This window comes from Hippocampus guttulatus, chromosome 20 (assembly GCF_054856545.1).
Source record: "Hippocampus guttulatus isolate MCC_2025c chromosome 20, RoL_Hgut_1.0, whole genome shotgun sequence".
Classification (NCBI taxonomy): Eukaryota; Metazoa; Chordata; class Actinopteri; order Syngnathiformes; family Syngnathidae; genus Hippocampus; species Hippocampus guttulatus.
In genome coordinates this window covers 3,119,654-3,139,552 of record NC_141280.1, presented here as the reverse complement: position 1 = coordinate 3,139,552, position 19,899 = coordinate 3,119,654, and the positions used below count along the sequence as shown (strand labels likewise).

Here is a 19,899-nt window from a genome sequence, read left to right as displayed (position 1 = left end):
CTAATGTCGATCGGAAGAAAAAGAGTGCTGAGAGGGCGGACATCTCCCATTTGTCTCCATCTATACAGTATGTGGAAAGGCTATAAACTCGCCGTTTTAATAGATGAAAGGTTTTGTTGATCAAGAATTCTGGAGCCAAAGTAAAATCTAAAAAGACCCTTTATAAAAAAAAAAAAAAAAAAAAAAAAAAAAAAACAGGGTACTTGCCTCTCATGGACCCGACCCCTCTCGTCTCCCAAGGTGACAGTGACTGTTCTCGTCTTGGTGAGGCTGAAGTTCTTTGAATAGTAATGATAGTCCGGCGTCACCCAGCCCACCCACACGGACGCGGGGTCCTGCCCGGCAAACACTCGCACGGAGTGGTAGTACTGTCAAGAGCACACCCCGCAGAAAAGATTAAACGACTTTACATCGGTCAACCGTTGATACAGTAATTTGGATAAAAATACGGTGTGGCCTCATTTACGGTTGTGATCCTCCCGTAGTCTGTCGCCCCATCTGCCTTTGGAGGATGACTGCAAAGATGAAATGATTTAAGCTGGCGGAGTAAATCAGCACCAACGAAAAACAACGGGATCATATCTATCATTGCCAGAGAGAAAAAACGAATCAAATCCAATTTGCACTTCGAATCCAGCAAAAATGTCTGACCTTTGTGGAAACGATTCGTCAAGTAACATGTCTGCAGGGAAGAACTCCACGGGCATGCTCAGTCGGCAGTAGATCATTTCATTGTTGCTGTTCTGGGTGCCAAAAGTCTTGTGGGTGACCTTTAGGCAGGGTGGGCTGTCCACTGTCCCGTCAATCCTCGTCACCTGAGGGCAGGCCAAATTGAGGAAGAGAGAACGCATACTCAAAAGCCAACGTTGCTTGACAAATGACCTCGATATCCCTGTGATCCTGCGGTACGTTGACAAAAGTTGCAAGGCGTTTGCTAAACCACATGGTGATTTCTCTGTTCATGTTGACCGCGAAGGGCTCAAAGCCTTCCTGAAGGCCGCACATGGTGTAGTATTTGAAGGTGCTGGCATCCTTCCCAAGGTTCATGCGTCCGACCTGAGACTTTCCCACACTACACACTGGGATAAAACCTGGGGAGGGAGGGCGATTGTTTACCAGTTAGTCTGCAGTACGCATCCATTCGAACAATTTGAAAACCTCCCTGAAAACCACAATGTAAATCAAGTGATGACATCATTCGCTTGTTCTATGATTAAATTCTGTTATGCTGTGTGGACCGTGTTTAAAAGTTACTATTTGTGGAGTAACATAAAATGTAAGTACGTCATTCACAGATGTTGGATGACGTATGGAGCTCTCACCATCTTCCGCCTCAAAGTCAGTGAAGCAAAGCTCTGAACCTTTGTTGGTGATGAGAAGTTCGCCGTTCAGGGTGAAAATAATCGATTTGTCCTGCATGTTGATCATACAGCCGACTATGTCTCCTTTTTTCCACGGGTGCCCAAAGTAGCGGCTCCCGGCATGTAAGCGCCGAGCCTTGAGAAAAAAAAAACGAAAGTGCAGCATTTTGTTGCAATCTAAAACGTGGTACGTCATGAAATTGGTATCGAAGTGAGCCGTTGTACTGTAGAGATAAGATGTGAAGTGGTGATTCCCTAACCTTTATTTTATATGAGAAAACTTTATGCACACATTAAAAAAAAAAAAGTACTGAGGCTATTGAAATAGCCTCATCTCAACCCCCTCACAAAATGTACTCTGTGTGAAATATAGGCCCGTTTTGACGTAATATCTTTTTTATGATGTTTTGAGCTGAATAGCTATTATGCTGTTGTACGAATAGCAACGGGTGAATAAGCAAGTCAATTTTAGCTCCTGAGATTTTGTGGACAAGCATTTAATTGTTCCGTCTATCACTATATGTAGCTGGCATGGACGGATGGTTTGGAGTAACTCAAATCATTTCCAAATTGATGGTTGAGAACGTGTTTCATGTGGTTTACCCTGTATCCATCAAAGACGAAGGCCTGGTCATCTGTTCCCAGTTCCACATCAGGTCTGCAGCCTGGCCTTGCCCAGCCAACCTTCATATCGCCTCCACTCAGTGCCTCAAACTCAAAGTACCACTTTCCCGTTTTCACCGCGTACGTTTGCTCCACCCGGAAGAATCGCAGAGTCTCAATCCTCTGATTGTCCGTCACGTGGACAGCTGGGAGAAATCAATCAATGAACCCACGTAAGCACGATGGGTACTGGTATATTAATTTAAAAAAAAAAAACCCTCAAGATTTAAATTGTTTTCACAATCTGTACGGAAAAGACACAGAAATATTGGCAAAAACAACTCAATATTAGGTCACTATCTCAATGACTGCATATGCTGTGTGCTGATGCTTTTTGTTTCTTTGTTTGTTTAAAAAAATGCATGTTATGTGCATTGGCTTATTAATTTTTGCTAGTCCGTCATCGTTTCTTACTCTCCTGGTCTGGAGGGTCGATGTCATATCCATAGCCAACCATCGTCCTGACGGCCTCCCTTAGACTGTCTCTATTTGACTTCTTCGTGCGCTCGTCGAGTAAAGCATATGGCACCAGGCGAGGATTACGTCTGTTCTTTAAATCCTGCCACAAACAAACAATTAGTAGTAAGTTGGCCAGTCATTCACTGTCAAGCCAGCAGAATGAGGAGGAAACAGATTGCTACCTGCTGGATTCCATAGGTCCACCCCTGTTTAATTCTGTCTTTGGCCCATACATTGTGTGCATTTTCTGCTAGCTTATCAACAAAAACCTCCTGACGTGCAGTCAGCTTCACGTCGGAAAGGTCCAGAGGGGCGGGCTTATATCCGTTGGACATCATATAACTGGAAACAAAACATCATTCAATTTTTTTTTTTCTGTTAACATTGTTGAGGTAGTGGACAGTTCTGAGGTTCGGGGTTCGAATCTCAACTGAGGGCTTCTTCTGTGGAGTGTGCATGGGTTGTCTCTGTCTGCTCCATTTTACATACAGTGTGCTTTGTTCTTAATTCCAGACTACCAAGCATTTACATGTGAAAAACACAAACTTACTCTTTCGGAAGTTTGATTTTCTTCAGATCGTCCTCAGCATGAATATTGACCTGGGCAACATGACATCCAAGAGCCACAAGGGTTCTGAGAATAAGGTAATATCAAATAGAGTAGATGAAAGTGAGTGTATAAAAATGACAACCACTGGACCAACAGCCATTATTCCTACTGTGCATTTGCCAATTTCATCTAATCTATCATCTAAACTTTTGCTACAGCTCATTAGAAAACAATTCTCCTTGAATGGTTATGGATGTGATGATCGACCGGTAGGAGGAACCAGACAACTCTTACAAATGTTTTAGTGAGAGAGGAGCCAGCACTTGGCACGGATCATCTTGAGGAGCAACAGTTTGAGGATCAATACTGAAGCCTTGCTTTTATTCTCTGCACAACATTTGATGACAGTGGCCTTCATGAATTGAGGAAGGGGCTTACTTAAGTGTTTCACTGGACATTTGCAAATTGTAGTTCCGTTCTGTTTCAGGCAGCTTGGCAAAATCAACAAGGCATGGGTGCTGCCTCTTGTTGTCATCCCGAATCTCAAAGAAAGAAAAAAAAAGTTGATCTGTAGTATTGGCCATAAAATGTTGCATTTTAGGTAAAGGCCAATGTATTTACTGTAAAGTACATACATCGGTTCTGCTGTACTGGTGCATTCAATATGACACCATGCGGAGGGCGTACCTTGCCATACGTCCATCCTAGCTCGATCTTATTCATCCCCCACAGTTCATGAATGTTTTCTGCCAGCTTGTCCCGGATGTTGTCCATGTGAGGCGGAAGAACAATCTGCACAATTAGAAAAGGAACAGATGGTTGGGCGAGATGATAAAAATAGTAACTCGGTATTGTTTTATCTTTTTCCCGACATTCCTATTGGGACATTATTTTTAGCCGTTGCAAATGTTGATGGTTAAGGCAGTATTTTCCACAAACCAGGCAATTTTGAAATCTTCTCAAAACAACCGAGTACATCTTGAACATCCTGAACCAGCACTATTGGGATTGAATGCATAGAGACCATAGAAGTCCCCTCACCTGGCTGGTGTCAACCGGAGTGGGGATGAAGGAGGCCTGGGAGAGAAACTGGGTCGTTCCCAACAGGTCTTGGACCCCATCGTGATCCCTCTTGTGCTCTTTCACAGGCTCCACGTACATCTTCTCCTTTGGCAGCAGCGCCTCATAGCACGGAGAGTAACCAGCGGGGGGCAGGAACTTAAAATCTCCATGTCGTCCACCCAACAAGAAACGCACCCTGATGAAGCAATAGGTGACAAAACACGATGTGATATTCAGCGAGAAAATACAAGGGGGCCCTTCATTTCTGTTTTTTGTCCCCACTAAATATTTGGGAGTTGCAATTTTCTCATTTAAATCAACTTCAGTAAACAGCACTTAACACACATCTGCTATGATGTAATGATGGATAGGAAAAGGTCACCCGCATGGCCTATGGTTGGTTAATTTCGAGTGAAACATACTTGACACCGGCGGAGAAGCTGATGACGGGGAAGAAGAATCCATCCGTGTTGAAGTCTTCAAACATTCCCTGAACGGGCTGACCGTTGATCCGGAAGGACATGCTGAGGGAGCCCAAATCCAGACAGCAGCTAACCACGTCGTCTGAAGTTAGCAGGTGCTGGTTAATAGAGGCCACTGCCCGCGGGATGCGACCTGAAAATGAGAAGGTATATAGATACACAAAGAGGAGGAGTAATGGGTGTTTAGAGAGTAGTCACTGTGAATATTTCAAATAAATGTTCCCCATTTGAATGAATTTAAATGCCATTAATAGGTTCCAGCTCTCAAAAAAGCAAAATTAAATACCAACTGCATTGTAAAATAGCCATCAGAATATAAACGTAAAGAGTGGTCTTGTGTTCTTTAACCCAGTGGGTCTGCAGACCCTTTCTGGATACGAGACACACGAGTAAACCCTTGAAAGTAATTTTTTTTTAAAGTTTAGCACGACAATAAACGCATGCATTTGTCTCATGGAGGATCAGCCAGTGAAGAGTCCCACCTGACCACAGGTGAAGACCATCAAAGCTGTAAGAGTAGAGATCGTCGCCGACGCCGTTGCCTCCCCAACCCTCGCCTCCACCAGGATACGGGGCGTAGCCTTTTGTGTTAGCCCAGCCCACCCTCAGGTGAGTCGATTCAGCCGTTACAAAGTGGTCCACCTGATCGACCACCAGCTCGAAATACCACTTTTTGTATTGGGCAGAGCCTTCAGCCACACCCAAAAAGATGTTTGGCCTCATGCTAGAAATGAAAAAAAAAACCCAGATGTAATTATTTTGTGATCAATATTGGCACTGGGACACATGGTTATTCTATGACTGGTTGTTACTCTAAAAAGTGGTGTCTTTTGAAACAAACATTGACAAACATTCAAGCATCTCAAACAGGTCCAAGCACTAGATTTAAAAATAGAACCGATTTCCATGACATACCTATGAACATCGTTGACTAGTCGGGTCTGAAGAAGCAGGTCCCTTTTGGGAAGCAGGTGGTCACAGATCAGATTTTGATTGGCTCTCACAGCCACGCCATTACATACACAAAGGGAGCACAAGACGTCCAGAATCTGACAGAGGAAGACAATCAATGCAATAATGCAGTCTAAATAATTACCACAAATGAACTTCATTTTTGGTCGTAGCCAAAAGATTTAAATGGGCTTGTTAATACGTTTTTTTTTGTCATTGTGTGAAGATTCATGTCCTCAAAAAGGTTCCGCTCCTACACTTTAGACAAGATGAAAAGACAATAAAATAAAAACACCAGGGGTGCAGTCAATCCTGATTCGACCGTCCTTGAACTATTGGATTTGACTTGTTCAATAAAGTTACACATAAACTGTTTCTCTGGCTAAATTGTCTTTGTACTGGGTTTAGTGTTCTTACTGTCACAAGGCGGTGAGCAAAAGCCAAGGGAATTAAAGGCTCAGTTGTAGGATTTACTGTCAAATTTAATGAGGTGAGCTTGCATTCCTAAAAAAAAATAAAAATAAAAATTGGGAGGAGTAAGATGCAGTGGCTTGACACCTTGTGGTTGCGTCCATTTTTGCACAGCAAAGAGATGATAGATTTGATGTGCCCTCTCTGGATGATGTTCAAAGCCTCCGGACTTTCAATCAAGATGCAGTGTAGAATTTCCAGGATGCCTGAAAAGAAATGACACAGTTCTGTGTGACACTATTTCTTTGATAACCTACGGAGCGGAAAAAAAAAGCTTTTTTACCTGATGATGACTCGAGCCTTTCCAGTTTGCTGACCAGCCAGTCCAAGTTGCGAGAAAACTGGGTGCAGTTGTTTTTGTTCCCACGAATAAGTGCAGCTGAGTAAAAAATAAATAAATAAATATTTGTATATTTGTGTGCGGGTGCAAAACGACGAGGCCTTGGTGTTGAATGCAAGGGCAGTAAAGGAGAGCTGCGGGTGGGAAGCTGTTGATGACAGCAAAACAAATAAGCCAAGACAAAGTTGTCCAAAGAGGAACGTCTCAGGGTTACACAGTTAGCATTCACGATTCGGAGAGGAGGCTAACATCAGCACCTGTGATGGCTGCCACTTTGGCAGAGGCTCGTAATTTGCCTCAAAATGCAACAGCCTGTCTCATAAGGATGACGAGGGATATTCATTGTGGTGACCTAAATGCCACACATTCTGTCCAGGAAGGGAGGATATAGAGGTGAAGCTAGGGGAGAGTGAAACAGGGAACATAAAAAAAAAAAGAAAAAGGCAAGCGTGTGAAAAGTTAAAAGGAAAGGATGGAGGAGCAACGCGCCAGAGGATGATGAATTATGCATGTCTAGCCAGGGTTGACAGCTGATGATGCTGAGAGATCCATCACTCGGGTCCGTTTACCAAGGAGGTCGTAGAGGAGGTTGAGGATGTCCTTCCACGCTGCCCCGGCCTCCTCCCCAGCCATCTCCCCAAAGTGGGCGGCGCTATTGTACAGGTTCATCCGGTCAATGCATTTTGACAGGAGGGCCAGCATGCCCTGGGAACAAAAGCATAACCATAACCGTGATGCATCCATAATCAAATTTGCTTTGCTTTAATTACTGTCCTTTTTGGCATCAAATCAAACTTTGGACTGGAGCCCAAATATATTGTGGACATAGCAACAAGGGGCATCATTGTGTGCTGATGGAAATTATAACGGTACTCCTGATTTTTGGACAGCCCATAATCCTGAATGGTTAGCAGATTTGCCTCGCAGTCTGAGGTTTAGGCGTTTGAATCCAGGCCTCATGTTTGGTACTCTTAAGGTCACTTGAAAGGTTTAGCTCAAGTTATGCCCCCCAAGTGCCCCTACAATCAGTCAACCGAGCGACATCAATGTTGCATGACACGCTGCATAATCGAGTCAAGCTCGACCGGGTTCTCGTTCACCTCCTCTTTGAAGAGGTCTTGACGTTTGATGAGCGATCGCAGCAGACATTGCTTCTCTTCGTGTTCCAGCTCCGAGTCAGGCTGCTTGAAGTACTCTATCAGGTCATTCAGCGTCTGTAGCACCTCCTGGACGTAGCGGGCCACCTCCATGGACACGCCTGCGGCGGTGCTGTCCAAGGCCCTGAAGAAAAGTCCCAAGAGTACAGAAGAAACTGTGCACCTTTGTGTCATGAGTTTGAGCACCGAGGGGTCGACTGCAGGTCGTCAATCTCTCAGAAAGCCTTTTTATTCATCTTACTTGATAAAGTTGGTGAAGAGGAACGTTGTATTACGGATGTTGCGAGCCGCTTGAGACTCTTCATGCTGACAGCGCTGGAGAGTCAAGCCGTCATCCATGTGGCCCTCAGAATGCAGACAGGCCTGTGGTAGGAAAGAATCAAAGGTTTAGAATCTCAACAGGTGCCGAAACTCTGGGCCTAATTATTTTATGTGACTAACTAAAGCAAATAATGTCTCTCAACTTCATGGTCCTTGCTAAAATCTGGACCAATATTCCATATTGGCTTTACTTTTAACAGCGCTGAGATATGGCAAATCCCTTTAGAACAAAATGCACAACAATTAAGATAAATCTGGACTGCTGGCAGGCTAGTTAAGCCATCAGCACTCTTTTGCGAAGCCACGCTGTTGTAACAAATGCAGAATGTGTACTGAATGTGTCATATCAGCGGCACTTGTTACACGTGTATTTTCACAAATCACCAAGTCTATCCAGGCGCTTTTGCATTGCATAGTAAGTATACACGCATATCATTAGCACGCGGTAATATTTGCAGTTGTCAGGCCTTCGTGGAGGTGTGCATTCTCTGGATGTTCATGCCGATGGGTGGGGCTCGAGCTTGACTCGCAGAAATCAAACACCAGAATCAAAAGGAGGGATAGGTTGGTGTAAATTGACAGTAGTTTCCCTCAACCCCCACGTGCCACCATGTCAGCTGCCTCGGCATGGTGCCGAGGCTACAGGGACCACCAGGCAACAGCTACAGAGGTTCCTGGGTCGGTGCCCAGCGATCACCAGCATTCCTCATGTTGCGCTAACTGCCAAAACACAGTGGAGCCTGTTCTAACTTTTTAACCAAGTTGCTGTCTTGTCAGGTGAGAGTCTAGTGAGCATCAGTCTTGTTGGTGGCGCTTCGTTGTGAAAAGACTATAGAAATAACATTAGCATGGGAGTATAATTTGGGATATCCAGTCACTCGTTAGCTTGACAGCGTGTGATGTTTCAATGTGCATATCTGCATCGAGAGCAGGGAGCAATCAGGGAGTGAAGACAGATGCAAGATGTAATGTCAGCGCACTCTCGGAGTAGTTATGTGACACTGTGCACAAGGGTCACTCAAGTTCAGAAAGCGCCAGTTTAATCGCAGTAGGGGAAAAAAATCCCCACAGAAATGCAACTATTAATAAAATAATAATGAAGTTACCGGCCAAAACTTACATTTGCCCAAGTTAGAGTTAAAACAAGACAACTACTCTTTATAACAATACGCAACTCTGTCTCTATGACCAACTGTACTGGAATGGTAATTGACATCGGAGATCCCAAGTGTAAAAGGAAGTTCACTACAGTAATAAGAACAATAAAATTGATTTCTCAAACCTTTGATAATGAGTAACAATAATTAATCTTTTTTTTTTTTTTTTTTTTTAAAGAGAGTGGGGTCAAATCCCAATTGGACAACCTAAAGGGTGTTGGAGTTGGAACGGCTCCACCATATGCAACTTGAACCAATTCTAGACTGCACATGCAAAAGCATTGAGAATTCGGTGCAGTGTAAATTAAAGCCAGTTTTACCCTTCTTTTCACGGGTCCAAGACGAGATGATTTGGCATCAGGCGCTTGATAAGACAGCCACAGTCCAGTTGCCACGTGCATGATGAAGCAGACAGAATCGCCATATTTGATCTCTGGCACACCCATGCCGTCAATGTCTCTCTTTGGGCCCGACTCGCTTTTTTCCTGTTTTAATGTGACAGACACATACACATCAGCTCGTGTGAAAATCTTACGTCAAGTATACCGACGCAGTAGTTGTATGTATAGGATGACCATTTGAGGATTGAGCCTATAAACTGTGGTGCCATTACAGGCCTCTGTGAGCTTGGCGACCTTTCTCCCCAAGGGAAAGGGGAAAGTGCCACATTCAATAAAACAAGGCTGAACACAGAAAGAGACTGACCTTTGGATGTGATGAAAGTAGAACACATAAGTTTGAATTTCACTGAAACAAACGGGTTTTTTTAGTTTTTTTATTGGATTTGTTCTCATGGTATGATCTAGAAGGGCAACTTTATTTTAGAAGACTTGCCTAGCCCCCCGAGGGAGTGTGGGAAAAGCGGAGTAAAGACATGAAAAGCCCAATATCCACGAAGTCTTGTTAACATCCGCGCATATCAACCAATTTCTTTCTCATATGGATTTTTATTTAGATAAGGAGGCGGATTTGTCCTGACCCACTAATGGTAAAAGGCTGTTAAGTCAGCCAATTACCATGAGGCAAGTTGAAGTGTTGTCTGCTCAGCAGTTGTGAAAGCGGTGTCTAAACTGTGCAAATGTCATTTGGTAACTTTGCACTGACCTTGGAGGGCCTGAAGCAAAAGGAGGTGGCCGTGGTGTCGGACCTCTCCCTGTCCTGCAGGACCAGTCCCCGGTCCTCAGTCAGTGCCAGGTAATGGCCGGTGGAGAGATGGCGTAGTCGGAAGCCCTGTCCCCAGCGAATGTGGCTTCCGCTCCAACTGAATGCAGCATCCAGCACAAGCTTTAATGTTTATAGACATCAATATTACACCGGTCGCTTCCTCTTATTCAGCATGCTGATTGAGCACTAGAATTGGCATTAGAAAAGGCAGTGCCGTGTTCACTTGCGAAAATCCCTTCGGAGCCAAAAAGGACGAGCTGAAAGGATGCACAAGCAAACAGAACACAAGCGTGACAGGTGACCTCGTGAGAATTGCCAGACGACATGGATTCGAGGCAAATTGCGTGGCGGGCAGATTGAGGAAAGGATGAAAATATTGAAAGAGATATAAACAGAGTCCTCTGGAGGAGTAAGAACCGGTAGTGACAGCTCAGACAAAATACAGGCAAATCTGTATCTATATTTAGGACAAGACCCACTGACAAATCAACTCTAAAGATTTCAAAGATGTTCTTGATGTCGGGGTGCTCTCTCTGTCAGGCTGCTTGAATGCATGCGTGTGTGATTCAGAACTCGAACCCACCTGATCCTCAAAGGCTCCAGTCTCCATAGGGAGCGTGCTTTTGACGCTCCCTTACCTGCTTCGTAGTTGACTATCCTGGGGGCACAGAGAAGTGCAGGGCTTCCGTTATTGAGCCATAACGGAAATTGAAAACTGCAGCACATTCCTCAAGAATCTGACAAGAAAAGAAACTAGTTGAAGGCACTTTGCAAACACTTGAGGGGATTAATGATGGTCCTGTTTCCCAATGGGTTTCGTACCCAAACAGTGAGTGTGTGTGTGTGTGTGTGTGTGTGTACAAATGGCAAACTAATTAACTACGGTAATCTATGACAGCGAGTGTTAAAATGAATCTTTGTTCGACTGCACACTTAGCAGGTTTGCTGGGTCACAGTTTTCACATTGGTCTTACACAGAACCATTAAAAAATATATATTTAAATCTCGTAAGGACAACTTGGGACTGAACTAAAAGGAAAAACATTACCTCTGCTCCTCCTCACTCCTTTCTGCTCCAGGGATGGTCAAGCTCTCATCATGGCCACGACAGAGACGCATCACATGACCACCAACCAAATACCCTACCGAAGCAAATGTAACATGAGACTCATGATGTTGAGATTATGGATATGCTGAACAGGGAGAAGAAAAAAAAATAATTTTTGGAGAGGGAAAAAAAAAAAGGAACATTCAGTCATCAATACTGGTGGAGCGCATATTTTACATTTGAGAAGCTTTCCAAAATTGCTGATGAAATCTCAGTTTGGATTAAAAAAGTAAAAGTTCTATCAAATTCAATAAAATATGTTGACAGGATTAATTTTTTCAACAGCGACTCTTATATTTACCTTGGACATGGAATGCACTCAAATATTCCAGTTTTCAATTGTTTCCAATTTTTAATCATAGGACAATATGATCCAAAACTATGTTGGCCCTGATGCCATCAACTTGCCGACAGCCATGTTGCTTGAGGAACAGGTTGGTTGGACGTTCCACAGGGTTTGCATGAAGGACGCGTCCACTTGAATGTTGCTATTCGAGATGGAGAGGTGCTGCAAGAAACAAAGCCACAGCGTTTTAGACAAAATGGCCCCACATCCCAGTAAAATAGGAACACTGGCACAAGAGAATCTCAGACAAGCGCACAAAATCAGCAAACACCCGTCAGAGGAAGGGTAAACACCCAACGCTGGGATTTGTGAAGATATTAAAGCAGACTGCGCATCCATCAACAAGTGCTGCCAAACAGCGTTAGGGCGGCTGCTGGCTAAAAAGCACCACTGCATCATCAGCGCTTCCCGAGAGTAGCAGTGCCCAGATCCTTCTCAGCAATAACTCGTTCCCGCAGACGCGCTTGGAGTTACTCCAGCCTCCCTCCAGGCGGGATTAACAAATTTGTGGATGCTCAACAAAATGTGAACATGCTGAACAATGACTCCTCATCTCACGACATGCGCCAAATTACATCCAAGCAACAAAGGTTTGGCTGTGTCTAGCACTGTAAACCCGAATAAGTTAGCAGAACTTAAAGAAAGTGAAGCAATCAATCGCCTCACTTGTTTAGTTGAATAATTCTACGTTCCTGAACTTAAAAGTTTTGAGTGTATTCAATTTATATTTTTTGATATCGTTCCTCGAAAGCTTTCAGTTTCAGCAACTCAAATATTCTGTTACTTATGTAAATGTTCAAAGCCTAATTCATTAAGTTAACAGAAATATCTCTAAGTCTTAAAAATAAGTACACAAACACCATTTTATGCGAGGCTAACTCCATTTTTATTTGTGTTGGAAACAGCTTTAACTGAACAGTATTTAAATGTTCATTCAAAACAAAACAAATAGGCCTTTCCCCCAAATAGAACTTTTATCAGAAATTACCATTTAGGGTACACACCCAGTTCATGTCTTGAGGACCTTCGAAAACGTGATGAACGTTTGACTTGCGCGGTCGAAGACAGTTTAAGCGCCACATTTGCTCGACATGATTTCGTCCAGTATAACATTAAATCGGCTTCGAAAATAGAGTTTAATCACATGTGATGTCATACAATCATTAGTCAGAGTAATAAACGAAAAAATATGAAAAGCCCTCGCCAACCTCTTGATAAAAGAGATATCATACTCGTTCATTCTGTGCTGGCATGATATTTGTAGCGGTCGCGCAAAGCAAACCCTTGAGCAGCTAAAGCTAAGGCCTACACTCCCCTGAGAAAAACGCGTAAATAAATAAAAGTGAACAAATATCGCATTACAACTTACATAAAGTCCAAGGACGTTGACACCTGCCGCGTCGGGAGGAAAAGTGGAAAAGTCTGTACGGTACTAGCTTCAATTTCCACCTGCGCAGGTGCGCGGTCGATTTTCTCCTATTTTGTGTTTTCTTTAAATTGCAGTATTCACGAACTGATAGACACATTAGCGCCACCTTTTTCTTCGGAGAGTAACTCAAAGATTAATTTTTAATTGGAAAAAACCTGGCGGCATATATTTCATAATCGAAAGTAATTCGTAATGATTTATTCAATCTATCTTTATTTAACTACCTAAGAAAATTGAGAACAGTTTACAATTTACAATCTCCACTAGCTGGAGACAGTAAACAAGGCAAAAATAAACGCAAGTACAAATGCGGTCAAATAAAACCTAAAAAATATCAAATAATACAATCACAAAAGACTACTTTTTGGAATTCATTTGAACATTCGGGTTTACAGTGAGCTTCCAACAAGCCATATCAACATGTGCCACTCTCCAAATTAAGTTTTTCCATTTATCCAACATCAATTGAATGAACTTCAAGCAATAGACACCACCTTACATAGATCATATTTTTAAGATACAAAAGCTTTACAAGACTGTACATTGAACGGTAATGATGCTCTAATTACTTTTGCTTTCAATTTCTCAAGTGCCCCATTCCTCGAAAGAAACATTCGAGCCAAATCCGCGGGAGATTTCCCAGCGGAGGAAATGCAAGTCTGGAAATTTGCCAGTTTTACATTAAAAGCCCATTTGCCTGCCTAAATGGCCACAACAAAAACGCCACCGCTCAATTTTGTACACTTGCCACGTCTCCACTCCACCTTTTTACTATTTGCCTTCCCCTGTTCAGTCCTGAATGGGTGGACTGAAATCAGTGTGATGGTGCAGGGGGAGTCAACTGACCAAGTAGCGTTCTGTTGACACGCTGACGAGGATCAGGTCATCTCCGATGCGGACTTTCTCTCCTTCAGACCTCTGCTTGGAGGCAGGGTGGATGGTCCACCAACAGGCCTCTCCTGTTCACACAAACAAGCTTCCGCATTAGCAATTAAGAGGTGCCGGAATGTATGACAGCTGATAAATGAGATGCCCCATTGGGCAACGCCGCGTAATGGGGCAACTTTCTATACGAGGGAATATTAAAAATAACCATCTTGTGGGGAAGCTGTTCTGTTGTGTCACGGTTGCAGTTAAGGTCAAGCATAATCGCCTGAGTGGGAGCGTTAAGAGCGAAGCGAAAATACAGCGGGAGTTGTACTGTACCTATTGCATCTTGTTGTAGTCCCACATCGAATGACAACTTGTCTGTCAGTGACCTTGATGTCTTCAAGCAGGTCAGGTACTAGGGCAAAAATCAATGGAAAATCGAAATTGCTTTACATAAAAGAGTCAGCCCCCAAAAAAAGTTTTAATTACAATCTGCTTATAATTCTGGTTTAATTTGCAGCGCAGAACTGCACTGCCTCATACTGAGAGCTTGCATTGTTTTATACTTGCGGGGGTAAATATTAGAAACTCGTCACAGCATGATGCAGTGCAACACATGAAATGACTGAAACAACTGCAAAATGCAACCACAATAAAAACAATATATATTGTTTAATTGATTAGTTGATATTCAGTAATATTTTCCATGCATCTAACATTTATTTTGTGTCTTGCTGAGTCATGCAGCTTTGTAGTGAAATCTGAAGAGTACCAAAGTGTTTGTTCCCATTTTGCATTGTACCTTTTAGTTTCCGTTTGTACTCACCATGCCACTGAAGGAGTGGCGCAGGAGGATGGCGTGGCCATAGAGCAGGGTCCGATGTCCGCCCCCCTGACCCGCCTGACAGGAAATGAAAAACTGCTGTATCATCTCAATCCTCTTTTTTTTTTTTTCCACAACCTCTAAATCCACTTATGGTTGTTGAAGGCTTTCCATTTCGGGCTTTCACTGAATTGAACCAAATAATGAGCAAAAAATGTTTTTCTTTGAAGTGCAGGCATGTTTGGCAAAAAAAAAAAAAAAAGGAGAAATAAGCACACATCAAAACAATAAATAAAGACACAACCACCAACCGACACATATAAAACAGCAAATACCATCCGAGAACAAATGCGATGAAGCGCAGTGGGAATTGACACTGGCCCACAAAGAATTAAAAGATAAGTGTTTCTTCCATCACCGCCCGAGGTTAATTAATTTAATTTCTGCTTACCTTTTTAATCAACCTCTAGTGGCAGATGAAGGTGGAAAAAAAGAGAGGATACTGTCAAACAGTCTACATCCTAACTGTGTTCACTAACTGATTTTTGTTTGTTTGTTTGTTTGTTTGTTTGTTTTTCTTTGCCCTACTGGGTGTCAAGATCAGGGAATGTCATTAATATTTGTCAACTGTGGGCGTGTGAAGTCCTTTGAGACTTTTGGTTGATGAAGGGCTTTATAAATAAATTTGACTTGACGTGCACAGCAAGCCGCTCTGTATTTCAGGCTTCTTGTGCTGACACATCATTCCAAGAATAGTGACCTTTGCTTCGGTGACCCTCTCGGTGTACTGTATCCTAAACAGCTTGGTCCCAAGCTGGGCTGCGCGCGTGCTATAGGAGGGAGGTGTAAATTGCATCGCCTTTGTTTTTTTTTTTTTTTTTTTTTAATGGTCACAGGGAGAGGCTGCACACAAAGCAAATTTGCTGCACGTTTTGGGAAAATAAGCCAAAAGAATTCCATAATGTTACTGTTTGGTATCTCACCAAATAAAATAGGTGGCCTGTCATATGGTTGGACGCTAAATGTCACTCAATGTTTAGAAATGGGCTTCACTTCCTTTTGCTCGTTCTTCTGTCATGCACACGGATAGGAAAACCAACTGAAGGACCTAGTCGTTTTTCATTGTCGCCCCACTCGAGTAACAGACAAACAAAAACTCCGCGAGTCAGTCCGGCAATCAAATATGAACAACAAAGGCAAATGGATACATAATTGCGGAAAGGAGCAAGAGATGGAATTTATTAGCCTCGCTACCCGAGTTTGTACTGCAGCCAACATCGTGTTCTGTCGGCCAAAAGGAAGAGCTGCCAGCATCGGGGCAGTTATCCAGCTACCCAGGTTGATAACAATGCAACAAGGCTAGACTAAAAATAAGACAAGAAGGGATGTTGTGCGTGGCAGTTCACTTAAGGCCAGACTCAACAAAGACAGCAGATTTATCCCGCGACAACGATACTGAGCGATGATGCTGAGATGGGATCAATCTTAACGTAAAGTATTATTATTATAGTTTTACAATTCTTGACATAGCTCGAGGATTACTTGAGAAAGTATCCAGTGAGTTGATACAAACAAAGTTGATGACATCCATTGACCTCTAATCTGCATTTGGATTAAATGGCGTGCAAAATGCTGCTGTCCAGTGTTTCGAAGCACAACTGGATATCAGAATGTGACGGGTTTACGACCCAAAGCAGCCCACCGGAGGGACGACTTTACCGTTAAGAGGAAGTCCGTCTCCCTTCCGCGTATCTTGCCTTCTCGATAGATGACTTCATAAACATGCCAAGCGAGCTGGACAGAAGCCGACCAAAAAAAAAAAAAAAAAGCCAACTCTGCTTTGTATAAATTCAGAGCTGCGATGAGGGATGCTGCAGAGCGCTCACGAATGATTCCCAATCCTCCTCTGAAGCAAAATGGCCTTTCATTATCAGTGACTTCTGATATCTCTTTGAGGTATATGAGAACGTAGGCTGGAAGATGAAAAGTGACAGTCTTCCTTGGAATTCAGTTACAGTCCAATGCCCTCAAAAGCTTTCTGCATTTTCAATGTAATAAATTCCCCTAATACTCTCGTAGCAAAAATAACTTTGATCAAAACTGTTTTGTGTGCACATTTGTCATCCAAGTTATGATAACTCATAGCGGCTGGAAAGTTAGTCCTTTTATCCTAAAGATTACTGATGCCAAGTGGCCACCCGTTTCGGCTTTTCTGGATGTTTGTGTGATCGAGGCGTATTACTCACCCCCTCGCTGCTCTGTCCCGTGTTAGCCAGCATCTCCTGCAGGGCTCGCACCGACAGCGACTGCTCCAGTACAAAGTTACAAATGCACAAGTCCGGAGGAACATACTGCAGCATGGAGGCGAGGAAGGGGAGTGGGAGGGAGATGATGGTATAGAAGACACGAGGGAAAAGGACATTAGCTGAAGAAGCAGTCTGGAGATACGATTCTGTGAGCAGAAACCTGAAAGAAAAAATCATTTCGGGAACTTTGAGGCACAAGGCGCTTCAGGAAACTGAAAGTTTGCTTTGAAGAATCTGCTGAAAGAGAAGTGTACTTTTTTTTTTTTTTTTACCAATCCCCCGTCCTCATCTATCACACTGAACTGAATTGAATGAGCGCAAACGTGCACCGGCGGCCAAATCATTTACTAAATTAAGTGATATGAGACCGAGGGCCCAAGTCTAATTAATAGAAACTGCAGAGCTCGGAATGGCCCTCATAAAGAAAGTGATTGGCATCCTGGTGTGTTGCCAGCAAGGTGCCGAGGATTATGAAGAGCTCTGTTAAATACGCCCACCAACCACCTTTGCTGAACTTTATTAATTTTCTTGCAGTTGTCATCAATTCTGCCAGAGCTGTTGGTAAAAATAAATAAACAAAAATAAACTGAGTGATCAGAGCTTGTCAATGCCTTAAAAAAAAGTCTCGAGTGCAGTCTCTCTGTCGTCTGGGAGCAGCAAAGTGCTTGCAGTGACCTTTTAAACAGCTCATTTGTTGGTGTTCAGCAAGGATGAAACTCAATGGGAAAAAAAGCTTGAGAAAGGGTAAAGTGATTCGTTTGAATAAACGGCGGCGTGTGTCATCGTGTTTTAAGTTGATCAGATGATGGCAAATAATAGACGCCCCTCCCAAATCACGTAATAGTCTGACATCTGAGTAAGTGGATCCGAGAGGGAAATTGAAATAGGCTTTGGCGGTGGAAAATAAGTCGGGCTGAATTTCGTCTGAAATGCAGGCTGATGATTTCTTTCGCATTCACTTGGCAAGAATCGCAGGGACAAAGTGGAGCCGCAATTGGACATCTTTTTGGCCATTTTATGTCAGCAGCTGCAGGCAGCCCGGTTTTCATCTCGCAGCCACATGTGACACCCGAGGGGGCCCGGAGCCCGTACCAAGGACGGCTTGTTTGTGACAGATGGCCCGGAGCTCTGCAAAGCGGTTGCCCTCTCATTCGACAACGGCTCCGGGTACGTGAACTCAAGCATGGCCTCGTGTTCTCAAACTGAATTTAGGAACTCATAGACTGCCAGCAAATCTGCCTTACACTCCACTGCTCCTGAAAATGGGATTTGCTTTGAGTCACACAGCCAAAGCAATGCGTGGACGTCCGAATGGATCGTTTCGGGTTTTTCATCTTTCGTTGAGGGCGAAAACATTTTCAGTTAAAAACACACACGTCTCCGTATGATGACGAACTGGCTCAGTGGTTTTGTGGATTAGGGTGGTTGTGGGGTGGGGGGGGGCTGCCCCGGCAAGTGGAGCAAACAAGCACATGATCCACGGTCGCCCCCGATGAAACACTATCGCTTGTGTTCAAGCCAAGCCGGGGGGGCACCATATCCGTGTGCTGAACCTGACCCGCCGCAGTCATGGCCATTTGTTTTCATTTGAAACCGCCCAGCAGGCGATCTGCCTTAAGTCATTAGCTGTAAGTACGCCATAAAGCTCTTCCGTGACAGTGACAGAAACATTTCAATGTCATTTGGTAGCAATGCATCTTCTTCACAAAACTTGCGGAAGCAACCTGCTGCATTCCTCACCTTCGCTTCAGAGGTGGGTTCGAGGTAACATAAGCGGTTCCCAAGTCCCTCGGCGGCCAGGCAAAACTTGCAATGCTCCTTTTGAATGGTGGCCACACTCTGAAGAACCACCTCGTCATCCTGCCGGAAGAAGAAAGATTTTTTTTTTTCAAATCAGGAATAAGTTACAATAGGTGCACTTCTTAGGCAACAACATATTTCAGCAAAGAGCAAACATTATATTTATGATTAAAGCCGAGTGAGGTTTTTAACCTGTTACTCAACCCCATCTAACTACCGGTAAACATCTGTCAGCGTGGAGGGAGCTCGACAGTACAACAAAGGAACACACATATTGATTTGTGTGTACGTGTGCATGTGTTTGCCAGTGTGTGCATGTGTGTTGGAAGCTGATGGTTGCCATGGTACTGCCTCCCACTTCTTCACAAAAGTAATAAAAATTCAGTAGATTTAAATACAGGCTCGCACAGCCCCTATCTGAAGGTTGGAAATGGGTGATGTTGACAGTATTGTTTGGGGGGGGGGGGTTGCATTAGAAATTATTGCCACCCATGTAGCACGCAAAGCACACAATTGACTTGTTTAATTAGATAACGTTGCAATGATTCATCAGTTATGTTCTTTTGAACTTCTGTCAGTTCAGACATCTTGTAGGCGTGCATGTGACTTGATGTTAATGAAAATGTTGGCATTGGCAGTTTGCCACCAATTTTGGTGGGGGTGCATCAAAATGTATTGACTTCTTTTCTTCCATTCTCATTCGCTGCCATTGACCGCCAGTGTATCATCCATCGTTCCTCATGAACGTTATTGTCCCTCTCTTTAGGCTTAAGTCGAGCTTGTCCAGATAATTTGGGGAATCCGAGACAAAGCAACAATGTGACCATCTGCTAGACCACTAAAGAACAGCATCAGGACTATGTTTAGGGCTCTGGAGGTAATTGAGGGTCAGGTGACAGCTCTATCAAGCCGCCAAGTGCAAAGCGGGAACTTGACCCCTCGTCGTCCACCAGCTTGACCCCTACAGCAAGACTCAAATCAAACAACACTTTGATTTGTGCTTTACAACCCGGGCACTGGTGTTGCATATTTTTAATTTGCTTTCTTCATTTTCAGTCTTACCCACACAAGCACCCGCC

At 43.6% G+C, this 19,899-nt stretch overlaps 1 protein-coding gene across 1 annotated transcript in view; it reads right to left on the bottom strand.

The window, feature by feature from the left end:
• The window catches only part of ryr3 (ryanodine receptor 3), a 52,048-nt gene that overhangs the window by 28,792 nt on the left and 3,357 nt on the right, over window positions 1–19,899 (bottom strand). Inside the window, exons 2-31 of the mRNA XM_086100852.1 lie at window positions 18,761–18,880; window positions 16,961–17,065; window positions 14,718–14,792; window positions 14,228–14,306; window positions 13,868–13,980; window positions 11,655–11,754; window positions 11,187–11,280; window positions 10,722–10,796; window positions 10,079–10,235; window positions 9,295–9,459; window positions 7,738–7,859; window positions 7,440–7,620; window positions 6,909–7,044; window positions 6,283–6,378; window positions 6,087–6,205; window positions 5,493–5,626; window positions 5,060–5,301; window positions 4,518–4,710; window positions 4,075–4,291; window positions 3,721–3,825; window positions 3,472–3,575; window positions 3,034–3,117; window positions 2,666–2,825; window positions 2,439–2,583; window positions 1,965–2,170; window positions 1,323–1,497; window positions 883–1,091; window positions 652–815; window positions 467–515; window positions 208–368 (exon numbers count right to left, since the gene is read on the bottom strand). Coding sequence (XP_085956978.1) covers window positions 208–368; window positions 467–515; window positions 652–815; window positions 883–1,091; window positions 1,323–1,497; window positions 1,965–2,170; window positions 2,439–2,583; window positions 2,666–2,825; window positions 3,034–3,117; window positions 3,472–3,575; window positions 3,721–3,825; window positions 4,075–4,291; window positions 4,518–4,710; window positions 5,060–5,301; window positions 5,493–5,626; window positions 6,087–6,205; window positions 6,283–6,378; window positions 6,909–7,044; window positions 7,440–7,620; window positions 7,738–7,859; window positions 9,295–9,459; window positions 10,079–10,235; window positions 10,722–10,796; window positions 11,187–11,280; window positions 11,655–11,754; window positions 13,868–13,980; window positions 14,228–14,306; window positions 14,718–14,792; window positions 16,961–17,065; window positions 18,761–18,880 — 4,085 coding nt within the window. The remainder of the gene's footprint in view (window positions 1–207; window positions 369–466; window positions 516–651; window positions 816–882; window positions 1,092–1,322; window positions 1,498–1,964; window positions 2,171–2,438; window positions 2,584–2,665; window positions 2,826–3,033; window positions 3,118–3,471; window positions 3,576–3,720; window positions 3,826–4,074; window positions 4,292–4,517; window positions 4,711–5,059; window positions 5,302–5,492; window positions 5,627–6,086; window positions 6,206–6,282; window positions 6,379–6,908; window positions 7,045–7,439; window positions 7,621–7,737; window positions 7,860–9,294; window positions 9,460–10,078; window positions 10,236–10,721; window positions 10,797–11,186; window positions 11,281–11,654; window positions 11,755–13,867; window positions 13,981–14,227; window positions 14,307–14,717; window positions 14,793–16,960; window positions 17,066–18,760; window positions 18,881–19,899) is intronic.